Source organism: Dasypus novemcinctus, chromosome 3 (assembly GCF_030445035.2).
Source record: "Dasypus novemcinctus isolate mDasNov1 chromosome 3, mDasNov1.1.hap2, whole genome shotgun sequence".
Taxonomy (NCBI): domain Eukaryota; kingdom Metazoa; phylum Chordata; class Mammalia; order Cingulata; family Dasypodidae; genus Dasypus; species Dasypus novemcinctus.
This window is the reverse complement of record NC_080675.1, coordinates 27,981,935-28,005,313: the sequence shown is the minus strand read 5'-3', so window position 1 is coordinate 28,005,313 and position 23,379 is coordinate 27,981,935. Positions and strand designations below refer to the sequence as shown.

General features: G+C 37.6%; 1 protein-coding gene across 9 annotated transcripts in view; it reads right to left on the bottom strand.

Annotated features, from left to right (window-relative positions):
- CEP128 (centrosomal protein 128) overlaps positions 1-23,379 on the bottom strand; it is a 478,155-nt gene that overhangs the window by 82,787 nt on the left and 371,989 nt on the right. For all 9 annotated transcript variants that reach the window (XM_058292841.2, XM_058292852.2, XM_058292854.2 and 6 more), the window contains one exon: positions 14,500-14,549. In XM_058292841.2, coding sequence (XP_058148824.1) covers positions 14,500-14,549 — 50 coding nt within the window. The remainder of the gene's footprint in view (positions 1-14,499; positions 14,550-23,379) is intronic.

Sequence of the window (23,379 nt, the reverse complement as noted above, 5' to 3'; positions counted from 1 at the left end):
AACAAATTAAACTTTAAAACATTTGTATCTATACAGATATATATTTAATTAGTTTCCAGCTCTACAAAATGGTGCTAATGGAAATCCCACATGCTGACAGGGCTGTTTTATGAGCAAATGTGCAATAAATGCTTTTTCATTAAAGTCAGGGCTATTGTATGTGTGTGTATGTGTGTATGGTGGGGGTGGGGAGATGCACTGGAAAACTTTTCTGGAGTCGTCTTCTCAAAATTACACATGCTGGAAAAGCATTCAAGAACTTCATTTTTAACAGATGATAGGTGTCATTATAACAATACACATACTATGTAGTCCAATAAATTTAAAGTTCAAATAAAAACCTATTTATACACATTTTATATATATTTCACTATAGAATAAAAGGGATTATGTTTTTGCCATTTGCTTTTCTTAAGTAAGCTGCAACTCCTCCCTACTTCTGGGTGCTACATCAGGCCAGCTGAAGCACATATATCCAATATCACTGGCAAAGTATCAGAAGAAAGGATAAAAAAAAAATCTGAACTCAATTAGCTTGTGATATTGTATAGCTAAATATCATTTCCATTTTTCTGGTTCCTCCAGGTCTTCTGGATCTGAACTGCAGAGGTTTAGATTCAACTGTGTGTCCATAAATGGTCTTTCCCTCTCCCATACCCACCCTCCCATTTTCATTCCTGACAAATTTATTAGTTCATTTCTAACAGTGAAATGAGAACCAGAGACTTAAACTACAACCAGAATATAATAAAGACATGCAGTCACTTGTAGGTGATAATTTTCTATCTTTATGAGCAAATATAGAAATAATGTTAAGAAACCATCAGGCATTAAATATTATTTATTAACATGCTAATAAGCTTTCACAGTTTTAAAAGTTAAGATTAAGGTTCTAACAAATTAAATTTAGAACACTAACTTCTAAAGGGGCATTCTTCAGAATTAATTTTTTAAAAAATTAATTTTTTAAAACAAAATAATCGGGGAGAACTAGCAAGATGGTGGTGGTGTAAGGAGCTCTTAGAGTCAGCTCCTGCTACAGGGCAGTTAGCAAATACCCAGAGCTCTCTGGACCTAGCTGAAATACCTGTTTGGTAGCTCCAGGAGGCCAGAAGAGCATCCTACAATGTCCTTAGGGGAGTGGAAGGAGGAGACTGCCTGTCTGCAGAGAAGACTCGTAAGTAGAGCACTCCATGCCCCAGAGGCCAGTGCTCATCCTGCACTGGAGGCACAAGCTACATCAGGAGCTGTTCCACGGCTGGAACTGAAAGCTCCACTTCCCTAAAACAGGGGAGGGGGGTGGGGGGGGAACAGACGGTTGGGCACCAATTTCAGCTATGATGAGGAAATTCAGTGGGCTACAGTATGATCCTGAGAACAGCTAAGGTTTGAGCTTGTCCAGATCAGAAAGAGACCAGGAGCCGCCATCTTAACTCCATGCCTGACACGAGGGGAAGCAGGACAGGCTGAAAATCCCAGTGCTGGTGGGGACCGGCTTCTTCTCATCCAGATCATATTGCAAGTCTATTCTAGGACCCAGTGCCACCTCCAGCAGGGAGGAAGCTACGGGGACCTGCACCAACCTCTCCGGGAAATTGCCGGCCAAGCTATAGAGGCCCGTGATCATCCTGCTCTGGTGGCCGAATCATCCCAGGAGCTGCTCAGTGATGGGAATTGGAAGCTCCATTTCCCAGAAAACAGGGGAGGAGGAGACAGTTGGCTGCCGATTTCAGCTACTGATTGGGAGACTTGTCAGGCTAAGAGAGAACCCTGGGAACAGTTTGGGTGTGAAAGAGCCCAAGTCAGAAGGACAGAAATAGGCCAGTAGCCACCATTCTGACTCTGCGCCAGCCTGAGGGGAAGCCGGGCTGACAGTTTCTTTTATGCAGATCAGCCTGCAGCCCGCCTAGGCTTCAGCCCCGCATCTGGCAGGGAGGAGGCTGAGGAGCCCTGCGCCAGTCTATACAGGTAACTGCAGGGAACTTTGGCTGGTATAGACTGAAAATCAGAAGTCTACCAGGGCAACTGCGCTCATCTTAGGACCCGCACTGCATAGATTGCTGCCCACACCTGCAGCTCCATTCCTGCCCCAGGTAGGGGAGAACGGGATGTGAAGCTCTATCAGTTTCTCTGGGCAACTACAGTTTAGGCCTGCACGTGAGTTATTCCACACAGCTGGGACTCTGTCCCTACCCCTGGCAAGGGATAAAGTTGGAAGAAGCTTCATTGGTCCTTGGTGTAATGAGGGCAGCTTGAGCTTCCGCAGCTTACAGCACTAACTACATGCTCGGCTCCTACTATACAACCTGCAAGGGAGAAACGGTAGGAAGCCCTGAACTAGAGAGAAAAACTGCACCCAGAAAAAATACTCTAGTAAGCCAGATGTGAAGACACCAACCAAAAATTACAATCCACACCAAGAAGCAGGAAGCTATGGCCTAGTTAAAGGAAAAAGATAAGCCTCCAGATGACATAAAGGAGTTGAGGCAACTAATGATAGATGTTCAAACAAATCTCCCTAATAAATTCAATGAGATTAAGGATGTTAAGAAGACATTGAATGAGCACAAAGAAGAATCTGAAAGCATACATAGGAAAATAGCAGATCTTATGGGAATGAAAGGTGCAATCAAGGAAATAAAAAAAACATTGGAATCATATAATAGCAGATTTGAGGAGGTGGAAGAAAGAATTGGTGAGCTTGAAGAAATGGCCCCTGAAAGTGAACATACAAAAGAAGAGATAAAAAGAATGGAAAAAATTGAACAAGGTCTCAGGGAAATAAATGAAGTAAAAGGCATGCAAACATACATGTCATAGGTGTCCCAGAAAGAGAAGAGAAGGGAAAAAGGGTAGAATGAATATTTAAAGAAATAATGGTAGAAAATTTCCCAACCCTATTGAAGGACATAGATATCCCTGTCCAAGAAGCACAACATACTCCTATCCGTAAAAATCCAAATAGACCAACTCCAAGACACATACTCATCAGAATGTCAAGGGCCAAAGACAAAGAGAGAATTCTGAGAGCAGCAAGAGAAAAGCAATGCATAACATATAGGGATATCCAATAAGATTAAGTGCTGATTTCTCACCAGAAACCATGGAGGCAAGAAGACAGTGATCTAACATAATTAAGATTCTACAAGAGAAAAACTTCCAGCCAAGAATCTTATATCTAGCAAGACTGTCTTTCAAAAATGAGGGTGAAATTAGAATATTCACAGATAAACAGAAACTGAGAGAATTTCTTAGCAAGAGGCCAGATTTTCAGGAAATACTAAAGGGTGTGCTAGAGACTGAAAAGAAAAGACAGGAAAGAGGAGCCTGGAAGAGAGTTTACAAATGAAGATTATATCAATAAAAGTAACTAAAAGTGCCAAAAGAGTGGTGAAAATAAAATATGATAGATAAAACTCAAATAGTCAGGAATAAACTTAACCAATGATGTAAAGCACTTGTATTCAGAAAACAGCAACTCAATGTTAAACAAATCAAAAAAGCCCTAAATAACTGGAAGAACATTCCATGCTCATGGATAGGAAGACTAAATATCAGTAAGATGTCAATTCTACTCAAATTGATATACAGATTTAATGCAGTCCTAATAAAAATTCCACCAGCATTAAAGAAAAAATTGAAAACATGATAATTAAATTTATTTGGATAGCCAGAAACATCATACAAAGGAAAAGTGAACCCTCATCTCCAGACTTGAAATCATAATACCTACCTATAGTGGTAAAAACAACATGGTACTGGCCTCAAGACAGACACAATAGACCAATGGAACCAAATTTATGGTTCAGAAACAGACCCACGCAGGTATGGTCAAGTGATTTTTGACTAGCTTGTCAAACTCACATAGTTCGGGCAGAACAATCCATTCAACAAATGGTGCTGAAAGAACTGAACATCCATAGCTGAGGGAAGGAAGGAGGACCCCTATCTTACACCTTATCCAAAAACTAACTCAAAATGGATAAAAAAAACCACAAAAAATAAAAACAAGAACCATAAAACTTCTAGGAGAAATTACTGGAAAATACTTTCAAGACCTGGTGGTAGGTGGTGGATTCTTAAAGGAGATAAGAGAAGGACTGAGCGGACTACTGATGTTTAATGTATGTAGAAGTTTTAATTAGCTTTACTATAAAGGTATGGAAATGTATAGAGTGGATGGTAACACAGTGAATAACAGCTAGTTTATAAATGGGGTGTGACTGAAAATGGTAATCTAGTTATATAAATGGCAATTGGCAGAATGGTAGAGAATAATCTAGGAACTGGATAGCACAGTAAACCAAGAGGAGGGTGAGAACTGTGGTTGATGGTACAGATGCAAGAGTGTCCTTTGTTAGCTAGAACAAATGTATATCACTACTGCAGGGTGTTGGGAATGTGGAGAAGCATGGGAAAAATACAGCTAGAGTAACCTATGGACTGTGGTTAGTAGAAGTAATATAATATTCTTGCATCTATGCAAAAGATGTACTGTGTTGATACTGAGGCTGTATGGACAATGTGAGCCAAATGTACACTATGAACATAGCAATAATCAGATTATATTATTTTATCTCTAGGAAATGACACACCATATTGTGGTGTGTTGATGGAGGGATGTTGTTTGGGAATTCTGCACATGTGCATGACTGTTTTACAAGTTTACAACTTCTGTCATAAAAAAATATTTAAAAAATAATAATAGGGTGGGGTGGGGGCAAAACATACCAAATGTAAGATAAGAACTATGACTAGTAGTAAGATTTTGACAATGTTCTCTCATAGTTTGTAACAAATGTCTCAGGACAATGCAAGGTGTTGGTGGAGGGTCGACCTATGGGGACCCCTGTATGATATTATGCTGTTTGCTTTGTAAATTCACAACTTTTACTATACACTTAATTGTTTATGTGTGTTCATATATAAATGATATAAAGATAATAATAATCGGATTGGTTGGGGAAAAATACTTTGTTTAGTAGTATTATTTTGACAATGCTCTTTAATCATTAGTTAAAAAGGTTTAAAAACAATGCAAGTTATTAGTGATAGGGTGAGATGTTATATATGTTTGTTTGATGTTATATATGTTTGTTTTGTAAGTTCACAACTATTATACATTTATTGTTTATGTATGTTTATGTATGAGTGATATATGTCAATAGATTAAAAAAAAGAAAAATAGCTACATGTGACTAGTGGCTATTGTATTGGACAACACAGAATTAGAACACAGATTTTCAACAACAACAAAAGAACAAAATAATCACTGATTATTATTGCTTCACATGGCACAACAGATTATGATAAAAAGACAGAGATATAAGAGAAGCTGCTTAATAGTCATTTTTGTAGCTCAGTTTTATCACTTTTTATATAATTTAAAAATTATAAAAAGGTTTTCAATGTTGCCTTTAATTTTGCCAGAATATTTTGAACTTGGTTTAAAACTGAAATTGAAGAAGTCCAAGGAGAGTTTTAATGCCTTTCTTCCGTTTATTTAAAACATGATGAATAACCAAAAAGAAAAGGTGCAGATTAGAAAAAGAAAAATGATCCTTTCTCCTTATTAGAAATGTTGAAGATTTTGGATTGCGCATCACCTTGTATTAGGAATTAAAATCTTCCTCACATGCCATAAATATACACTATCCCAGTTGCCTGTGGATGCAAGCTTAGTCTGTGGGTTCATAAGTTGTTTTAAAGTTAGAGAAAAATACAAAGAAGTTTCACTAATATTAATTTCCCAGTATTGCCTGACCTATTTGACGTGTTCTCTCAAATTTCAGTGGGAGGGAGTCAGCTTAATATATTTGCTAATGGCTGGAGTCATCATTCTCCTAGACAAAAAGGAAGAATTATAAAGAAAAAGTCCAGGAAACAAAGTGTGGGAATTCTCTACTCCACAAGTTTGTGAGACATTTATCACAGAAGCCAGGCAGATACAAATTCAAGTACAAGCCCTGTCATTTAACTGACAAGTTATGAGCCTTAACTTCTTATCTGTAAAATTAGAATTATATTAGTATCTACATTTTAGGTACCTTATGGGTTGTAATGAAATAAATGACATTATATATTGAAGGTCTTAGCATAGTGTGTGACACAAAGAATTCCTTGGTCATTCTTAATTAAAATTGTTATTAATTCTTAATAACAATTGCTTATCAATAAAGTTATTCATAACCAGTCAAAGGTTGATTTTTTTCTTCTTTTTTGACACATGGACCATCACTCTTTAGAACTGATTTAGCACAATCTGACAGAAGTAAACAAGTACTAAAAAAGTATTTGTTAATAGATTGGGAGATAATCTTATTGAACTTTCAAGATCCCAGGCTGGGGAAATCCTTTATATGTTTCTTTATATCCTGGAAAATCAATACAAGATTTGGATGGGAAATAGTCCTAAAGTGAAAGCCACAGTATCTTTCAAAGATATCCTTTTAATACTTAATAACCATAGAGATTTGCTTTATGAGTCAACGGAAATTTGTTTCAGCCTGAAATGTATTATTGCTGAGCATTTGTTTCCAAATCTGTTGCACACTATAGTCATTACACTAGAGTCATTCACAATGTCATTATTAGGAGTTGGAGGAGAAAATAGAGAAACACGGTTGTTTGCCTAAAGTTTGAGGCATATTTAGGGATGTGACTTGAGTAAAACAAGCAGATATTTATTTTGGAGAATGGTTTTGCAGTGATCATTTAAATTCTGCAAACCAAATGAAATTTCCCTAAAATGTTAAGATGACAGCTGACTCTGGAGACATGGCGAAAATTCCTAGACAATCTTAACACTATGAAACATGATAATGTGCTGAGATGGCTTTTCATTTTTCACAAGAAAACATAAGCTACTATTTATAGACAGAATATCCATGGAGCCTCAACCTTGGACCTGCCACACCAAGGTATATTCTACAAGAGTTGCTTTTCATGAAGTCACTACAAAGGTGTATGACAATACATAAAATAATCTTCCCCCAGTTATGGAAACAAACTGCAAAATCTGTAAAACAACCTGGCTCATTTTCACTACAGCATTTTAGTCAAATTTCTGCTAGATGGAAAATTTGGGCTTTGAGAGCTCACATTGGAAAATCAACGCATTTTTAAATGGCATCTTTGTTTTTCTAGAGACTTGACAATACTCTAAAAAACTGCTAAATCTTAAAGAATTAAATTTTTCATCCTGCTGGATAAACAGAACCAGTCACAATTTTTTATTTCTTTTATTCTCAAAAGAAAATGACCTAGTTAATCAAGTTCCATACTTTCAGATATAAGAACACTTCACTCTCAAGTTATTCTATTTTCAAGTTTTATTCTGTCATAAATTTGGAATTAAAATTAAGTTACAAATTTCAGATAAAGCAGGGTGATAAAATTTAATAACCACTAAAATTTCAAGTGGAATCCATTTTACTGTGCTTGGTTCCCTGCTCTCCTGAGGCCCCTTGGTGTAGCACATTGAAGTGTGTAAATCTAATTGGCCGAGACACTGCTTGACCTCTTGACCTTATAATAGAGAGTGCTAATGTTTTAGCTCCGTTGAGATCTCATACCAAATTTGAGAGTGGGTAAGCCTCTTCACCTATTGAAAAAACAGATTTTAATGAGCCATTATGGTCCCTAGCCCAGAAGTGGCAAAGTGTTGCCCAATCCCCATCTGCTATAATCATCCATGTTGTTTTATGTCATTGTTAAGAACTTTGTTTTAAAAAACAAGCATCTCTATCATGTATCATAAGAAGAAATTGTGATAAATGGTGATTTGCCTAAAGTCTAAGAAATGCAACTTGGGAAGACTAAGTAGGTATGCATTACAATTAGGTTTCTAGAATTATAGAAGTTCTATGATAACTCCTATAAAGAAGCCTCTGGAAAGGCAACATACGGCATTACTTTCTAGTTTAATAAAGTCTTGACTATTCACTGCCAATTTATCAATTTATTCAAATTGGGACTTCTAAAAATGTACTTTATTATATCTCAAGCACATTAGAATTTCTGGGGAAATTTAAGAACTGCTTCAAACAACACTTCAATTCTTTTGGAGATCAGTGTTTGAGTTGAGCATCCCTTTCTAAGTAACTCAGGGCCTTTTATCTGGCTCCACCTGACATTTCTACCCACGATCTCTAAGATCCCCAAACTATTTGGAGGTTTAAAAATACAGGCTGTGGGCATTTTACAGTCTGGCAGAAATGATTGACAACAAAACCATGGAAATGATCCAGTCAGTGTTGTCACTAGCCCAGTTTACTGAATGATTGTTTACCAGGAGGACTGGTCATTGCCTGGGACCACTAAGAAGTTAATGTACTATCTTCTCAGTCTCTGCCAGGGCAAACTGCCCATGTCAGTTACATTCTTTGGTGGTTTTCCTTGCCCAGTTTATTTCCAGTAATGTGCCTGCCAACTCTACACTGGCATTTTTCTCTATATTATAATGCCCCTATATTAGTATTTACTAGCTTGTTCCAAAAGAGCCAAGGAATTCCACATTCTATGTTTTTTCCCATAATACCACGCTGCCACAGGGACTCTACTTCATTAGCTGCTCAATAAAAATAATAGTTGGGGAACTATTGAGTTGGAAGAATTCTTCTTCCTGCTCATTTAAAATGTTTTTGCTTAAGCACTATTCTTATGGCAAAAATTTTAAATGCCTGTTCTCTTCCAAAACATTTCTTTAAAAAAAAATACCTGTCTCTCCTTTCCTAAAACATTTCTTAAAAAAAAAAAATTAAACCATTCAAATGGAAGGTTCCAGAGTATTTTTAAAAGCCAATTGGACAAGCGATTCAATGTACTATGGGTTATCTGAAAAACAGCATATCAATAATGCCACTTGATATGCTTCATGGGCACAGCTTCTGGAATGTCTCAGAAAAAAATGGCATTACTATTTTTAAAAACATGAACCCAATTTTTCTCAAATGAAGGACTCGATTAATTTCTAGTGGAAATACTGGTATTGAAGAATGTGTCTGGAAATACCTGTGACAACATTTAGATTAAAGGTACTAAAACTAAAATGTTTCCTTTTTCTTCACAAGATAATGAGATTCATATCATAGGTAGCCCATGTAATCAATGTCTTTATTGCCACATTGTGACCTTTTTCACATCTTCGTTATATTTAGTAGCTACCCAAAGACATACTACTACTTTCAGCCCTTCAGCAAAATCTGACAAAAATATGAATTAAAATTTCATTGTTAGAGTGGGGAGGGAGGTAGAGGGGGAAGGGAAACAGGAACTCCAAGAGGTCAGGAACCTTGTCTATCTTTGTTACTCTTTTATCTCCAGCATATAGCAGTGTCTTGCACACAGTAGGTGCAAATAAATTTGTGGTGTGTATATATATGTAATTAGCATTTATTGAGTACATGCCAGGTGTCATTTTTCACATTTCTTATCTTAATCCTCTGAACAATTCTATTAAGTATTATTGTTATCCTAATTTATAGACATGGATTGCTACCTCACAATGACCTAAAGTTGGCTTACAAAAAGAGGAAGATAAATGGGAAAAACCATACTCACAGTCATTTCATTTTACCTCATTTCAAATAAAATGAAAAGAGAGAGGGTCATATATTAGTAGAAAAGGAAGTATAAATGAGTTTTCTAGATAGTATGCTTTGTGACTGCACTAGGTAGAGCTTTGGAGCTTTGCATTACTAAGCAGGATACTAACTCTTTGGGTGTGTTTTATATTCTGGGGCTCACAATGGAACATGGGGAAAAGCAGGAAGTCCAGGCTGGTATTTAAAGAAATGAAAACAAAAATCAGCAGCAGCAACTACCACCACTAGCCAGCACAAGCAAAGTGTCAGTCACTGAACACTTTTTTACTAAACTGAGGAAAAATGGATTACCTTGTATGCTTATTATTTCAAATGTTTCAACTGATCTCGAGCAGATTAAAGAAGGAATATGCCTGTTTCAATGTACCTTAAACCCATATGCAAATTTATATTCAAATTTTTCATATTTATAGTCAAAAACAATACTTCATTTTTAAGAAAAGCAGCACACAATGAAACTGCAAATGAATGTCACATAAAAAATGAGCCAGGCAACGTTAAGCTCCAATGAAGAATTTTGGTAATTACAAGCTGTATTTTGTAAAAATCACTCTCAAATATGTTTATCTCAATTTTTTTGTCATTCTTCAAAGATTGAAAACAATCTCCTCCCTTATCCTTTTATCCTTTCTTTTTCTACTGATTTCTATCATAGCATGCTGAAGTACTAATTTATTGATCTTAAGTTTCACTACTACGTTCAAGAGGGAAAGAGAGCAGAGCAGGAGAGAAATGGAGGGAGAGTTAAAGTGTGTGTCTAGGTGTGTATTTGTGTGTGTACAAGAAAGACAGAAAGAACTTGAACTTGGAATTCCCTCTTCTCAGAAAATTTAAACAAAAAATGAGCATAGGGATTATTGTTGAATTTTAAAGGGTGGGCCTTGGAGAGATCCAGGAATAGGTGACATATGAATAAGAGACCAGTATCTGTTGTTTGTTAGTCAACAGATATTTATGAGTACTTACTATGGTGAGGCACTGTGCCAAGTATGAGATATTTAGATAATGAGAGATGAGAGTTGACTCATAGGTATGATAGGAAAGTAGAATTTATGGAATGGCAAATTTTTATTTTGAATCCTAAACTCCATAGCTAAAAAGGCCCAATGATCTAAGAAATATTTATTCAATTCTCTTGATTAATTTCCCCTTGAAATATTCTTTACTAAACTTCATACCACTATGTTCTCCTGGTATCTTCTTTATGTTTTAGATTGTTGTTCATTTTAAGCCTGTTATTCAAATGTTGATAGTCCCTAGTGTTCTGGCCTGAGTTTTCATATCTTGTCATCCTACTCCACTGCCCCAGGAACTCTCATTTGCTCCTTCGGCTTTCAGTGTTATCCATATGACATGGACACCAGACCTTATCACACAAATTCTGCCTGTCTAGTTCAAACCTCTTGTGAGCTCCAGACTTTATTATAATACTCTGCCACATGGATGTCTTAAAACACCCACACTCAAAAGATCAAAAATTGAAATAATTATCTTCCTGTAATTTGTTGACTAGCACAACAATGTATGAAGTTGCTCAATCAAGAAATGCAGGGGTCATTCTTGACTCTTTCCTTTTACTGTCTAACAACTCACCTCAAGGCTACATGGCTTTTACATCCTAAAATATATTAAGAAACCACCCACTCTTCTACCAAACAATCCAGGTCTCTATCATGTCTTGCCAAGATTATTATAATCATTGCTTGACTGGTCTCCTCAGTTTCAGTCTTGCCTGCCCCAAACTATTTTTTATTTTGTAGCCACTCACCTATCAAAAATGCAAATTTGACCATAATGTCCTCTTGTTTAAAGTGCTTCCCTGGTTTCCCTTTTACTAAAGGTAAAGTTCAAACTCTCTTATGAGGCGCTTTAGAGTTCTACTTACTTTATAAACTTCTGTCTTGCCTCTCCTCTCTCAGATGCTTTCATACGAAAATTTTTCAGTTCTTTTAACGTATACTGGATGCTCTCTTTTACTTCAGGCCTTCCCACCCTTCTCTCTACATAGAAATTTTCTTATCTTCATATCCCTATCTTGCCTAGCTGACTCCTAGTTATCATTTAAATATCAGTTTCCTTTAGGAAGTCTTCCTGGATTACCACCCCATCTCAGCTCACCCTACCCACTTTCAACTCCACTTAATCCTTCTTCACTTCCACCCAGCCTAGCCACATGCCCACCAAACAAGGACAGGTATAACATATTGATTCTAATATAATTTTTAATATTTTAACATAAACACCCATTTAATAGTTTTCTCCAGTAGACTCTGGTATAGAGGGCAAAAGATTTTCCAGCATACTCAGCTTGCCTTTACATCTCTAGCACCTTGTACAGTACCTTGCACACAACTGGTGATCAATAAAATATTTGTTCAATGAGTAAATGAAGCACCTTTTATTTATAAGAAACTAGGAAGGGTTTAGAGCTAAATAAACATTAAATCCAGAAAGTTATACATAATTGTTAGATGATAATGTGTAAATAAAATTGACTCCAATTTAGATACATGGGGATTCACTTACAGTGTAAATTGGAATTAAATATTTAGCTCTCCCTTCTGGAACAGTCTAATCCACATTGAATGCTTTTGGAAAATAGTTTTGTGATTTTATATTGAAGATGAGAAAAAAAAAGACACAGCAAGGTTAATTAAGTTACTCACATTCACCTCTCAATTAAACAGAGACAGAACTTAAAACTCAAAGATGTCAACCTTCAATTCTTAGTACTACCTTTTTTTTTTTTTGAAAATGACTGTCTTTTTCCCCCCATAGTTCTATTATGTGATTGAAGGACCCCAAACTATATAGTTTAATAGTCTTCATCAAGGCATATTTACATCACCAAGACTACACATGATATTTACATTTGAATACAGAAACTCAGGAATGAAGGCACTTTTCCATGGCTTTTCATTTAGTCCCTATAATTAAAGACTTTCTGTGATGTACCACTATACTAGGTACTTCTCTTGTGTTTAATTCATCATCAACTATTGTACTCTTTGTTTTTTTGAGGTACCACGGGCCTGTTTTTTTCTTCTTATTGTTTTTGTGTTTTTTGATTGTTGCCGTGGTGGTGGTTAGTGGCGGGTTTTTTTGTTTTTTTGTTTATTTTGAGGTACAGGGGTCCAGGGATTGAAACTGGGACCTCGTATGTGGGAAGCCAGCGTTCAACCACTGAGTCACATTGGCTCGCCTGAGTTGGTTTTTTCATTTGCTTTCACATGTTGTTTGTTTTTTTGTTGTTGTTTAGGAGGCACGGAAAATGAACCCGGGACCTCTCTTGTGGGAAGCAGGTGTGCAACGGATCCCCCCTCTTTATTTTTAATAGAACATTAGTGTCATGTACTAACTGCTACAGTGAAGTGCCAAACAACTCATTCACTGTTGGACATCATATTGGATAGTCTACATGTATAAATGTCAACAAGTATTTGACTACACATTCTATTGCTCTGGATGGACATTCTGGTAGAAAATGCTGGCAGTATTTAATAAACATTTGAGGAACAACATAGGCTATTAAGTTTAATGTGGTTACTGCTTCCAACAGTTGTAAACGAAGGAAATTCAAAAAGGTTTGTCTGCCATTTCAAAAGGCCAGATAGTAATCGATAAATATGTTTATAAGCAGCATTCTAAAGCTAACAGCAAACACAATGCACAGCCAAATGTTTCCAAAAGCCTTTAATATCTTCTCAATGTACATACTTATATACATAGAGCTTTGCTTTTTTATAACACCACGCACTGCTAATATTAATTTCTCAGAGATAAGTAGGATGAATATGTATATGAGATTTTCCCTGGCCCCAGAATGGAGTTAACAGACCTTTTTCTTAACCTGAATACAGCAAGATGTAAAAAGAATTTAACCTGCACAAAACTGTGGCTATTATGTGTCACTTTTATTAGGTATATAAAACCACACATTTTAAAAATCATTTTCAGATCAGTTATATAACTGTATAGTTTTCTCTAAATGACTACATCAGCATGTTAGAAGAATACCCAATGTTCTCTTTGAACATTACTTGACCCATTCTTCATTCACCAGGAGCAAATATCGTTAACCCTACAGCATTCAAGCTAGCTCGTTATAGCACTCTCTAGTACCACCTTGCAGCTCCAGGCCCATGAGGAACTTTAAATGTCCAAAGTATTTACTTTTCTTAATCCCCAACATGACATTAAGTGAATTGGTTCTGTCACGTGAGTATAACTGATTATGTTTCCTCTAATAAAGATAGACACTTGAGTTACACATTTGTAGGTTAACCCACTGTGAAAGGAAGAGAGAACTACTGTCAGATGCCAACTTAACATCAATTCCTTATACTATGGAAACATGTAGTGGAATCTTTCAAACACAATTTTCCAGACCAAGAAAGGTATATAAACTGATAGTAAAGTGAAAGGCTATACATGGTAAGTTTTAAGCTTCATATAAGTGTTAACATTCTTTGTTGGTCATTGGTAGATGACACTTACGGTGTCAGAATAATTTAACTTTCATTTGTAAATGAAGATTACATGAATTCATCCTCATTCATCAGCCCTATTTTAGAGGAAATGACTCTGAAATGATGTTGCTTTCATTTCCTAATGCTGCACGTTTCTATTAAGCAATACCAAAGAGCAGAGGTTTCTTTCGAAGGTGGCATAAAGGCTAAGTTGGCTTCCTGCTTTAGGGAGTATGTAAGTGCTCTTAAAGATTTCTAAAAGAAGGCAAATGCCAACTAGGGCTTTCAAGTTCTGACATTACAATTTTCACTCCATTTGCCTTAAAGGTCTGAATGTGACAATAAAAACAAATACAGGATAATGGACTAAAAATACTAATGCATTTATCCTAAGGACACTTGACCTATTTAAGAATTTAATTTACCTGCAAGGATTCCATTTCTTCATCTTTTCTGTGAGTTTCCTCTAGCAGATCTATAAGAAAATAAAATACCCATGTAAATACAATGTAAAAATTGGTTGCCTCATTACAAAACCAATTCAGTCAGTAGCTCAGATAAACTGTTCCTGTAAAGAGAATTTGAGGTTTAAGTATGAGAAACACATAAAAGAAATGCCTTCTGATCCCAATTGATAAGATGTGGCAGAGCTTTGGTGAAAAGAAGTGGCATTGCTATGGACCCTGCCAAACTTAAGCTAGGTAAGAAGCACTGGAAGGGCCCAGCTTTATTTGAGACACGAGAAAACCAGCCCAACTCAATTACAAATAAAATCACACCAAATTCTTTAGGAATTTGGCTTATATAACTGAAAAATAATACAAATTTCTTTTTAAAAAATGACAACTTTTTTCCTTTTGAAAGAAAAATTAGAAATAAATCATTTGCCCTTAACATAAGCTCCCCAAGCCCAAGTCCACCCCAGAGTCTATTTTAATGACCAAATTAAAACATCCTGGCTTAACGGATGCCACTAATAGAATTAGGATACCACCTTTAAATATAAAGTCATATTATCATTTCACACTGAGTAGGGGGAAGCACTGAAGCTACATATAACCAAGAATTTGGCACCATCTCAAAGAAATTAGTGGCTGGAAGGGTAGGCTATCAACTGAAGAGAGTTCTTACTGCATGATAACAGCCATGGTGTCTCAGAGCTCCTTACTAAGGCTTTATGAACTTGCTATAAAGGAAAATATATATGGCAAGTAGAATTTTCAGCCTGACCTATACCACCTTCTACTATGAACTTATTAGATCTCAGAAACCTAGAAAGGGCTGGGCTAAGACAGAAATTAGATGAAAAATGGCAAGAAACACTTATAGCAGCACATATCAATATTAGTACTTGCTTTTTACCCTGTGATTTATATAGTTTACCAAGAAGCTGTGCTGCATAAAAGGAAAATATAACTACAGAAATTATATATATAGATACATATGTATATCCATCCATCCATCCATCCATCCATCCTAGAAAGGAAATGCAAATGTTTTTAATAAGTGCTACAATTGATAAAACAGGAAAAGGTAATACATTTGGTGGCTAAGTCATGCTTGTATAGGTCATAAGTGGGTAGGGAATATACTGAAACTTCAGGAGACCTGGCAGATGATATACCCAACTAGTGATGATACATGGCTAAGAGGGCATCAGGGGAGTAGCAAGCTATCCCTTCTAGACATAATATTCTGGAATTAAGAATAAATGGTAGTTTTTAGTCTATATCCCTTAGAGAAGCTGACTTTGGCTTTTCAAACCTCCCATAATCAGAGTCACAGGAATAAAGGCAAAGTGTATGCCAATGCTTTAATGTGTATTTTTCGCTGGTGTATCAGGTTCTTGAGACACAAGACAAAAAATAACGGGGTACGAATTCTTCAGTCATTCATCTTTCTATATTCTTACTCCTTTGCTATGTGCTACTTCCATCAAGAGATCATGTCTTTTTCCCCACCTCTTATTATACCTGGGCTGGACTCCTTATTTGATTTGGCTAATAGAATATAGACAAAGCAACACTGTGCCAGTTTTAAGTCAAGGCTGCAAGAGGCCTTGCACATTTTTACTCTCTTCCTTTAAACTCTGTAACCATGATGTGTAAACACCCAGGCTAGCCTGCTAGATGACAAGACGCATGTCCCAGGATACTTCCTGAAGACTGCCACAGTTGGCAGCCATCGAATTCCCAGAAGCAGAGCTGCGCAACTGACTTACTGTTGGGGGATGGATTGTGTCCCACACAAAGGGCATGTTCACGTTTCAACCCCTGGTCCTGTGGTATGAACTCATTTGTAAATAAAACCTTTGAAGATGTTATTAGCTATGGTGCAACCAAACTAAAAGAGAATGGGCTGTAATCAGGTATGGCTGAAGTCCTTAAAAGCAAAGAAAATTGGACATAAGAATGAGAAACCACAGGGAGCAGCCAGAACCTGGAAGTCAAGAGAACCTGGAAGAGAAAGGAGATGATATGGTCATGAGCACTGCCATGTAACAGAAAAGTCAAAGACCAAGGATTCCCTGCAACCAGTTCCAGAACACCAGTCTTTGGGGAGAAAGCATAGCCTGAGTAATGCCTCAATTTTGGACTTCACCAATCCTGAAAGCCATGAGCCTCTAAATTCCTGTGTTTGTTTTAGCCTCGGGAAACTTATACACGTGCTGATGACTACAGATAACACAGGAAGCCCGACTGAGACCAGGCATACCTAGCTCAACTCTCTTCAGCTTTTGACAGCTGTAAGATCAATACTGTGTCCTTACAGTGGCCTGGTCATTTTGTTCCACTATCTCTGGGTATTAGGAGAAACTCAGAGGGGCCCTTGTAATAGATTACATTGCTTAATAGTGTCATGAAGCTGGAATCATAGATTGTGGGATCCATCCATTTAAAAAAACTGATCTCATTCCTTTACAATCAATTTGGTATGGCAAACACCAAATACCATATATAAAACTTACTTGGTAAATAACAGGTATTAGACCTTTTATGCATTCAAATTCAACACATTCATCTGATAAACAATAGGTATAAGAATTTCATTCTAGGGAAGCGGATGTGGCTCAACTGATACAGTGTTCATCTACAATATGGAGGGTCCAAAGTTCAATCCCCAGGGCCTCCTGACCTGTGTGGTAAGCTGGCCCATGCGCAGTGGTGTGGCATGCAAGGAGTGCTGTGCCACAAAGGGACGTTCCCATGTAGAGGAACCCCACGCACAAGGAGTGTGCCCCGTAAGGAGAGCCACCCTGTGTGAAAAAAGTGCAGCTCGCCAGGAGTGGCACTGTACACATGGAGAGCTGATATAGCAAGATGATGCAAAAAAAAAGAGACACAGTTTCCCAGTGCTGCTGGATAATCCAAGCAGATGAAGAAGAACACACGGCGAATGGACACAGAGAGCAGTCAATGGGGGGAAAGGGGAGAGAAATAAATAAAAAAAAATAAGAATTTCATTCTAACTCTGAGAACTTTTGAGTAGAATTACTGCAATTAAAAAATTATGGTCTTGTCCAGGAGACATCACCATATGCCTTGCCATGTGACAAGCTAAGGACCAAAAATCGCCAACAGCCAGCCCCAGAATACCAGTTTTCAGGGAAAACAATCACCTTGATGACACCTTGATATGGACTTTCTTTTAGCCTGCATACCATAAGCAAATAAATTTCCAATTTTTAACCCCCCGTCTCCGCCCCCCCCCCAAAAAAATTATGGTCTTGGGAAGCAGACTTGGCTCAGTAGTTAGGGCATCCATCTACCACATGGGGGGTCTGCCATTCAAACCCCGGGACTCCTTGACCTGTGTGGAGCTGGCTCATGTGCAGTGCTGATGTGCACAAGGAGCGCCGTGCCACGCAGGGGTGTCCCCCATGTGGGGAAGCCACACACACAAGGAGTGCACCCCTTAAGGAGAGCTGCCCAGTGTGAAAGAAAGTGCAGCCTGCCCAGGAATGGCGCCACACACACGGACAGCTGACACAGCAAGATAGCGCAACAAAAAGAAACACATATTCCCGTGCCGCTGACAACAGAAGCAGACAAAGAACACGCAGCAAATAGACACAGAGAACAAACAACTGGGGGGGGGGGGCGCGGGAATAAATAAATAAATAAATCTTTAAAAAAAAAACTTATGGTCTCACTTTGCCCCAAGTACATAAAGGTAATGAGTCACACTGCTCTTCCAACAAAGCTGACACCAATGATAATGCATGATTGAGAAGGCTGAATAAAAACAACTATAAAGAGATTCCTACAACTGACATTTAAAATATAGAAGACCCCTTCTGTTCTCCCCTACTGGCAATATTCCCAGCCTATAATAAGATTATAAGTTGACACCTCGTCTTGTTTTTGGTTTTGTTACATTCTTTCTCACTGAGAACTTCCTGTCTTCTTTCTCCATTGAATTCTCTGAAACTTTCAGTCAAAGGCCTCATCTCTCCTGCCATGAAAGTGGGTCATGACACAGGCTGTGGGTCAGAGTATTTTACTTAACTCCCTGAGCATAGGAGCTAAGCAATGCCAGCAGGAATCCTTTTTTAGTGACTAAGATGGATATCAGGAAAGAATCTCTCTTTTGAGGTTATAAGCTTATAATACCCTGGTGAACCCAAGGTTGTATTTTCCCACTATATAGAAAATACATAGTAGAAAAATACAAGAATAAAGCTGGCAAAGAAAAATAGAGCCAGGAGGCAGAGAAAAAGTTGGTTGAGGACTGGATCCACCCTTGCCTGAAGTCCACAAAACTCCTGGATTTCTATATTCTTTTTTTTTCTTTTGATTAATTTAGTTTTAATTGCCTTTCTGTCATTTTTATAAAGTCTCTGGGTGATGATACTATATTGAATCTTTTCATCTCTGTTCAGAAACCTGGAAAAGTAGAGTTAGAAATAACTTCCCATTCTACATTAGAACATTTTATTTTACAATAAATAGATGAAGACATGAAGCTCAAATAAAGCGAACAGTTTACCTGAGATTGTCTAGTTCATTTTTCTGCTATCTTCCTACTCTATCATTTGTACCATAAATGCTTAATTGTACCCTTCTTCACACTGTTATTGATTAAAAATCATGCATGCAGATACTGGTTCCTTTGAGGGCTAAAGAGACCCATGGGAGTTATGGTCATGGCCGATGGGGTTAACTACCAGGGCAGATGGCCCCTCTTTGGAAATGGTGTTTATGTGTGATGAATCTGGACTCAAATGGGATCTCCCTTCATAAGACTTTCATGCTAATGTGCTGGAGGTGCAGTTAATGTTGGGGTTTAAGATATATTTAGGGGATTTGAATCTCTGGACTGACAATGTGATAGCCAGGTCCTGAGCCTCAACAGACTCCAGCACCTACAATCTGATCTATTGGACTTACCACACTCAGCTAAGATGGAGTTGAAGAAGGACAACCACCACACCATGGAGCCTAGAGTGATTACAACTGAAAATGGGAGGATTGCATCCAGCATCCATGTGGAATCTGAGCCTCCTCTTGACATAGAGGTGCAATGGACACAACCAATCCAATGTCCACATAGAAGAGGTGGCATTGGATTGGGAAAAGTGGACATGGTGGACGATGGGTATGGGGAAAGGCAGGAAGAGATGAGAGGTGGAGGCGTCTTTGGGACATGGAGCTGCCCTGGATGGTGCTTCAGAGGTAATCACCGGACATTGTAAATCCTCACAGGGCCCACTGGATGGAATGGAGTAGAGTATGGGCCATGATGTGAACCATTGTCTATGAGGTGCAGAGGTGCCCAAAGATGTACTTACCAAATCCAATGGATGTGTCATGATGATGGGAACGAGTGTTGTTGGGGGGGGAGAGGGGGGATGGGGGGGTGGGGTTGAATGGGACCTCACATATATATTTAATGTAATATTATTACAAAGTCAATAAAAAAAAAAAATCACACACAAAAAAAATCATGCATGTTTATATTCCCTTGATTTGCTTTGTGTTCTCTGATGTCAACCATGGTTTCAATGTCTTTTTAGCCATATCCTTCCTAACTATTGCCCCCCACACCTCATGGCAGTTAATCTAGATGCCTCCAAATTGCCTACATTATTGCTTTCTGCAATTGCTCACTTATTAGGTGCATTGTTTGAGAACATGCATTTGGCATAATAAAGAGGGTTATTAACCCATGGTGATGAAAAATGGCTATCGGGCATTCCTAAGAAGTGACTATGCTACTGCACACAGATACAAGACAAGAGAATATAGGCAGGACCCTTGGATAGTTGAAGTGACATAACGCTGTGACAACAGAGTGTGATTACTGCCCCTTGTTTTCATGAGCAATCTTGTTGTTATTTGTTCTTACCAGCTTTAGAGCAAATGATCAGCAAGGAAAAATGTGAAGGGCCACTCTGCTCCCTTGTTCGCCACTGGCAAGCTCATATTTTCCCTTATTATTCTCTGGTTTGTTGTTCAATACAAACAGCAAATCAACTGCCATGCAAATTGCTGTGGCTAAATGTGAATCTATCAACATTAGTTAATGAAAGATATTTTTGGTGAAAAGGGCAGCAGCCCTATGCATTTTTCTTGAATTATCTCCAAGTCTTTAAATGAGCTGGTACTAACTCATAATGACACATTAGAGAGAGAGAAAAAAAATACCATATAAAAAAGCAGGACATCATGGCTGAGAATTGGAGTATCCAGTTTTTGTTTGTTTTGTTTTGTTTCCACTTTGCATTTCTTTTATATACCCAGGACAATATATCATGATCATGCTTTTGGCTAAGTCGGTCATACCACATCTTTCTAGCCTTTGCAACCAGTGATCTGGCTGTTAAGGAGGTTTGACACTTTTTAATGTTGATTCTGGTTCCTGGTAGCCAAGAAAGCAGATATATTGTTTGCTTGTTTATTTGTTTTTAAAAAGAGACTCATGTCCAGGTAAACAATATTCCCATGTAACAACTTGACCCATGACAGGAAGGCTGAAGAGCAAGTTTAGAAATGAGTAGTTTTTTCTTCTTTTAAGCTTTGCTATGGAATTTATCTTCCATATTATAACTCAGCCCAGCTGGTAATAGAGAGAGAGTTATGGAAATGAGGGCTTCAGACACAACAGTATTTATGACAACAGCACTGGACAGTATACTAATGGCAGGAGAATACACTGAATTAATGGTTACAGTTTAGAAAAAAGCATTTAGCTTCTGGCTCCTGAACCTCACTTAGTAATTCAGTGCTCCTCTTGACATGTATTAAAAAATGGGTAATATAAATGCTCAAAAGATTTTGATATTTTTGAAAAGTAAATATGTTCCATTTCTCTTTGGGGGTAGCAAATTATTTCAATAAAAGAGGCTATAAACAATAGACCCAGCCTCCCAAAGTCATTCTTTAGATTCCCAAGACACTAGCTACATGCCAAAGACAATGGTCAATTTCTCTTCTTCTTCCTTGGCTACCCAGATAGAATAACTGACATTTTAGGGCTAGAATGGACTACTGACATATTCTAATCCACAGGTTTTCTTTTTTTTTTTTAATTTTTAAAGAAGTAGAACCCTGGTTTATAAATGAAAATGTACACATTTTTCTAGTGTACATTATAAGTAAATAATTTTTACAAAGCTGCTTTGGTGGAAGCAGAAGTGGAAGCCTGGAGGCCTGCCTCCTGAACTTCCCTCCAATCCTGGAATAGACCCTGTGGAACTTTAGGGCTAATTGAAAACCACTTTTCTAATCTAACCTCTTAACATTTTATAAATGAGGACTGAGTTTTGAGAGCTCAAATGATTCTGCCAATGTCAACCTAAGCTAGTTATCAAAGTGCATGAATCTGAGCTTCTGAGCCCAGGGCTTATGAAATGAATCAGGGTCTAGTACTTTTTTTTTCTTTTTAACAAATTCTCCCTTGCCTTTCAAGATTTTCATGTAGGGAAGCAGACTTGGCCCAGTGGTTAGGGTGTCCGTCTACCACATGGGAGGTCTGTGGTTCAAATCCCAGGCCTCCTTGACCCGTGTGGAGCTTGCCCTCGTGCAGTGCTGATGCAGGCAAGGAGTGCCGTGCCATGCAGGGATGTCCCCGCATAGGAGAGCTCCACGCGCAAGGAGTGCCGCCCAGTGCAAAAGAAAGTGCAGCCTAAGAATGGCGCTGCACACACGGAGAGCTGACACAACAAAAAGAAACACAGATTCCTGTGCTGCTAACAACAGAAGCGGACAAAAACAAGAACATGTAGCAAATGGACACAGAGAACAGACAACTGGGGGCGGGGGGGCGGAAGGGGAGAGAAATAAATAAAAAAATCTTAAAAAAAAAAAAAAGATTTGAGTGTAAATCATATAGTATCTCAGGCTGTACCATAAATGCATAAGCATTTTCGAATGCTCCCCTAAACTGAAAGCACTATGCAACATGAACAATTTGTGAAAAGATCTACAATTACTGGCTGTCCACATAAAATTCCTTAACTCTAGAAGATAACATCAAAAGATGTGACTTTAATGGAAAGCAATACCTAGATGTTTGAGAGGGCAGCTGTTTTCAAAAAGGCGTGTTCAACATACAAAACACAGAACATGTTACAAAATAAAACAAATAAAAAAGGTTTTTAAATGACTGTTGTACAGTTAACATTTGTTAGCAAATACTTTCCCCTATTTTATTACTTTACTAAAAGTAACTAGGATAAAAGTATAACAATATGATTCTGTATCAGCCTCCAATTCTCAAAAATAATCAAATATTTGACTTTGGATTAATATATGTAAAACAGTTTCTGGCACATAGTAAGAATGTTTTAGTTCTTATTATTCTTTTACAAATCATCTTTCAATAATAATACTATTGAGATCAGTAAAATGTGTGAAGAAATCAGTTGTATTTTAAAAACAAAGAAGGCCTTCAACTACACTGCCTTTAAACTTCATCTATTGTTGGTAGCTAAATTTTTAGAATTCTACCCTGTCTACTGCCACCCACTGGCAAATATCTGGAAACACCACAATGAGTTAAGAGTTTTCTCATCAGGCCTCACCACAGAAAACACACAAGTTAAAATGAAGAACAACATTCAAAAAGTATGGCTATCCCTTGCGGTTTGTCTCAGACGCTGAAACAACATATTGGTCTACAGATGGAGCCCAAATGGTCAAATAAATGAAAGGTTTATAGTCCACTGTCTGTCTTGGGTATGTGGTAAAACATCCAAATACAGGTACTCATGCTTTTATTTGATGTTAATTCATTTTTGGTGAAACTTTCCATTTTGACAACCTTAGAGATTTAAAAGCTTCTTCCTTATTAAACTGCTACAT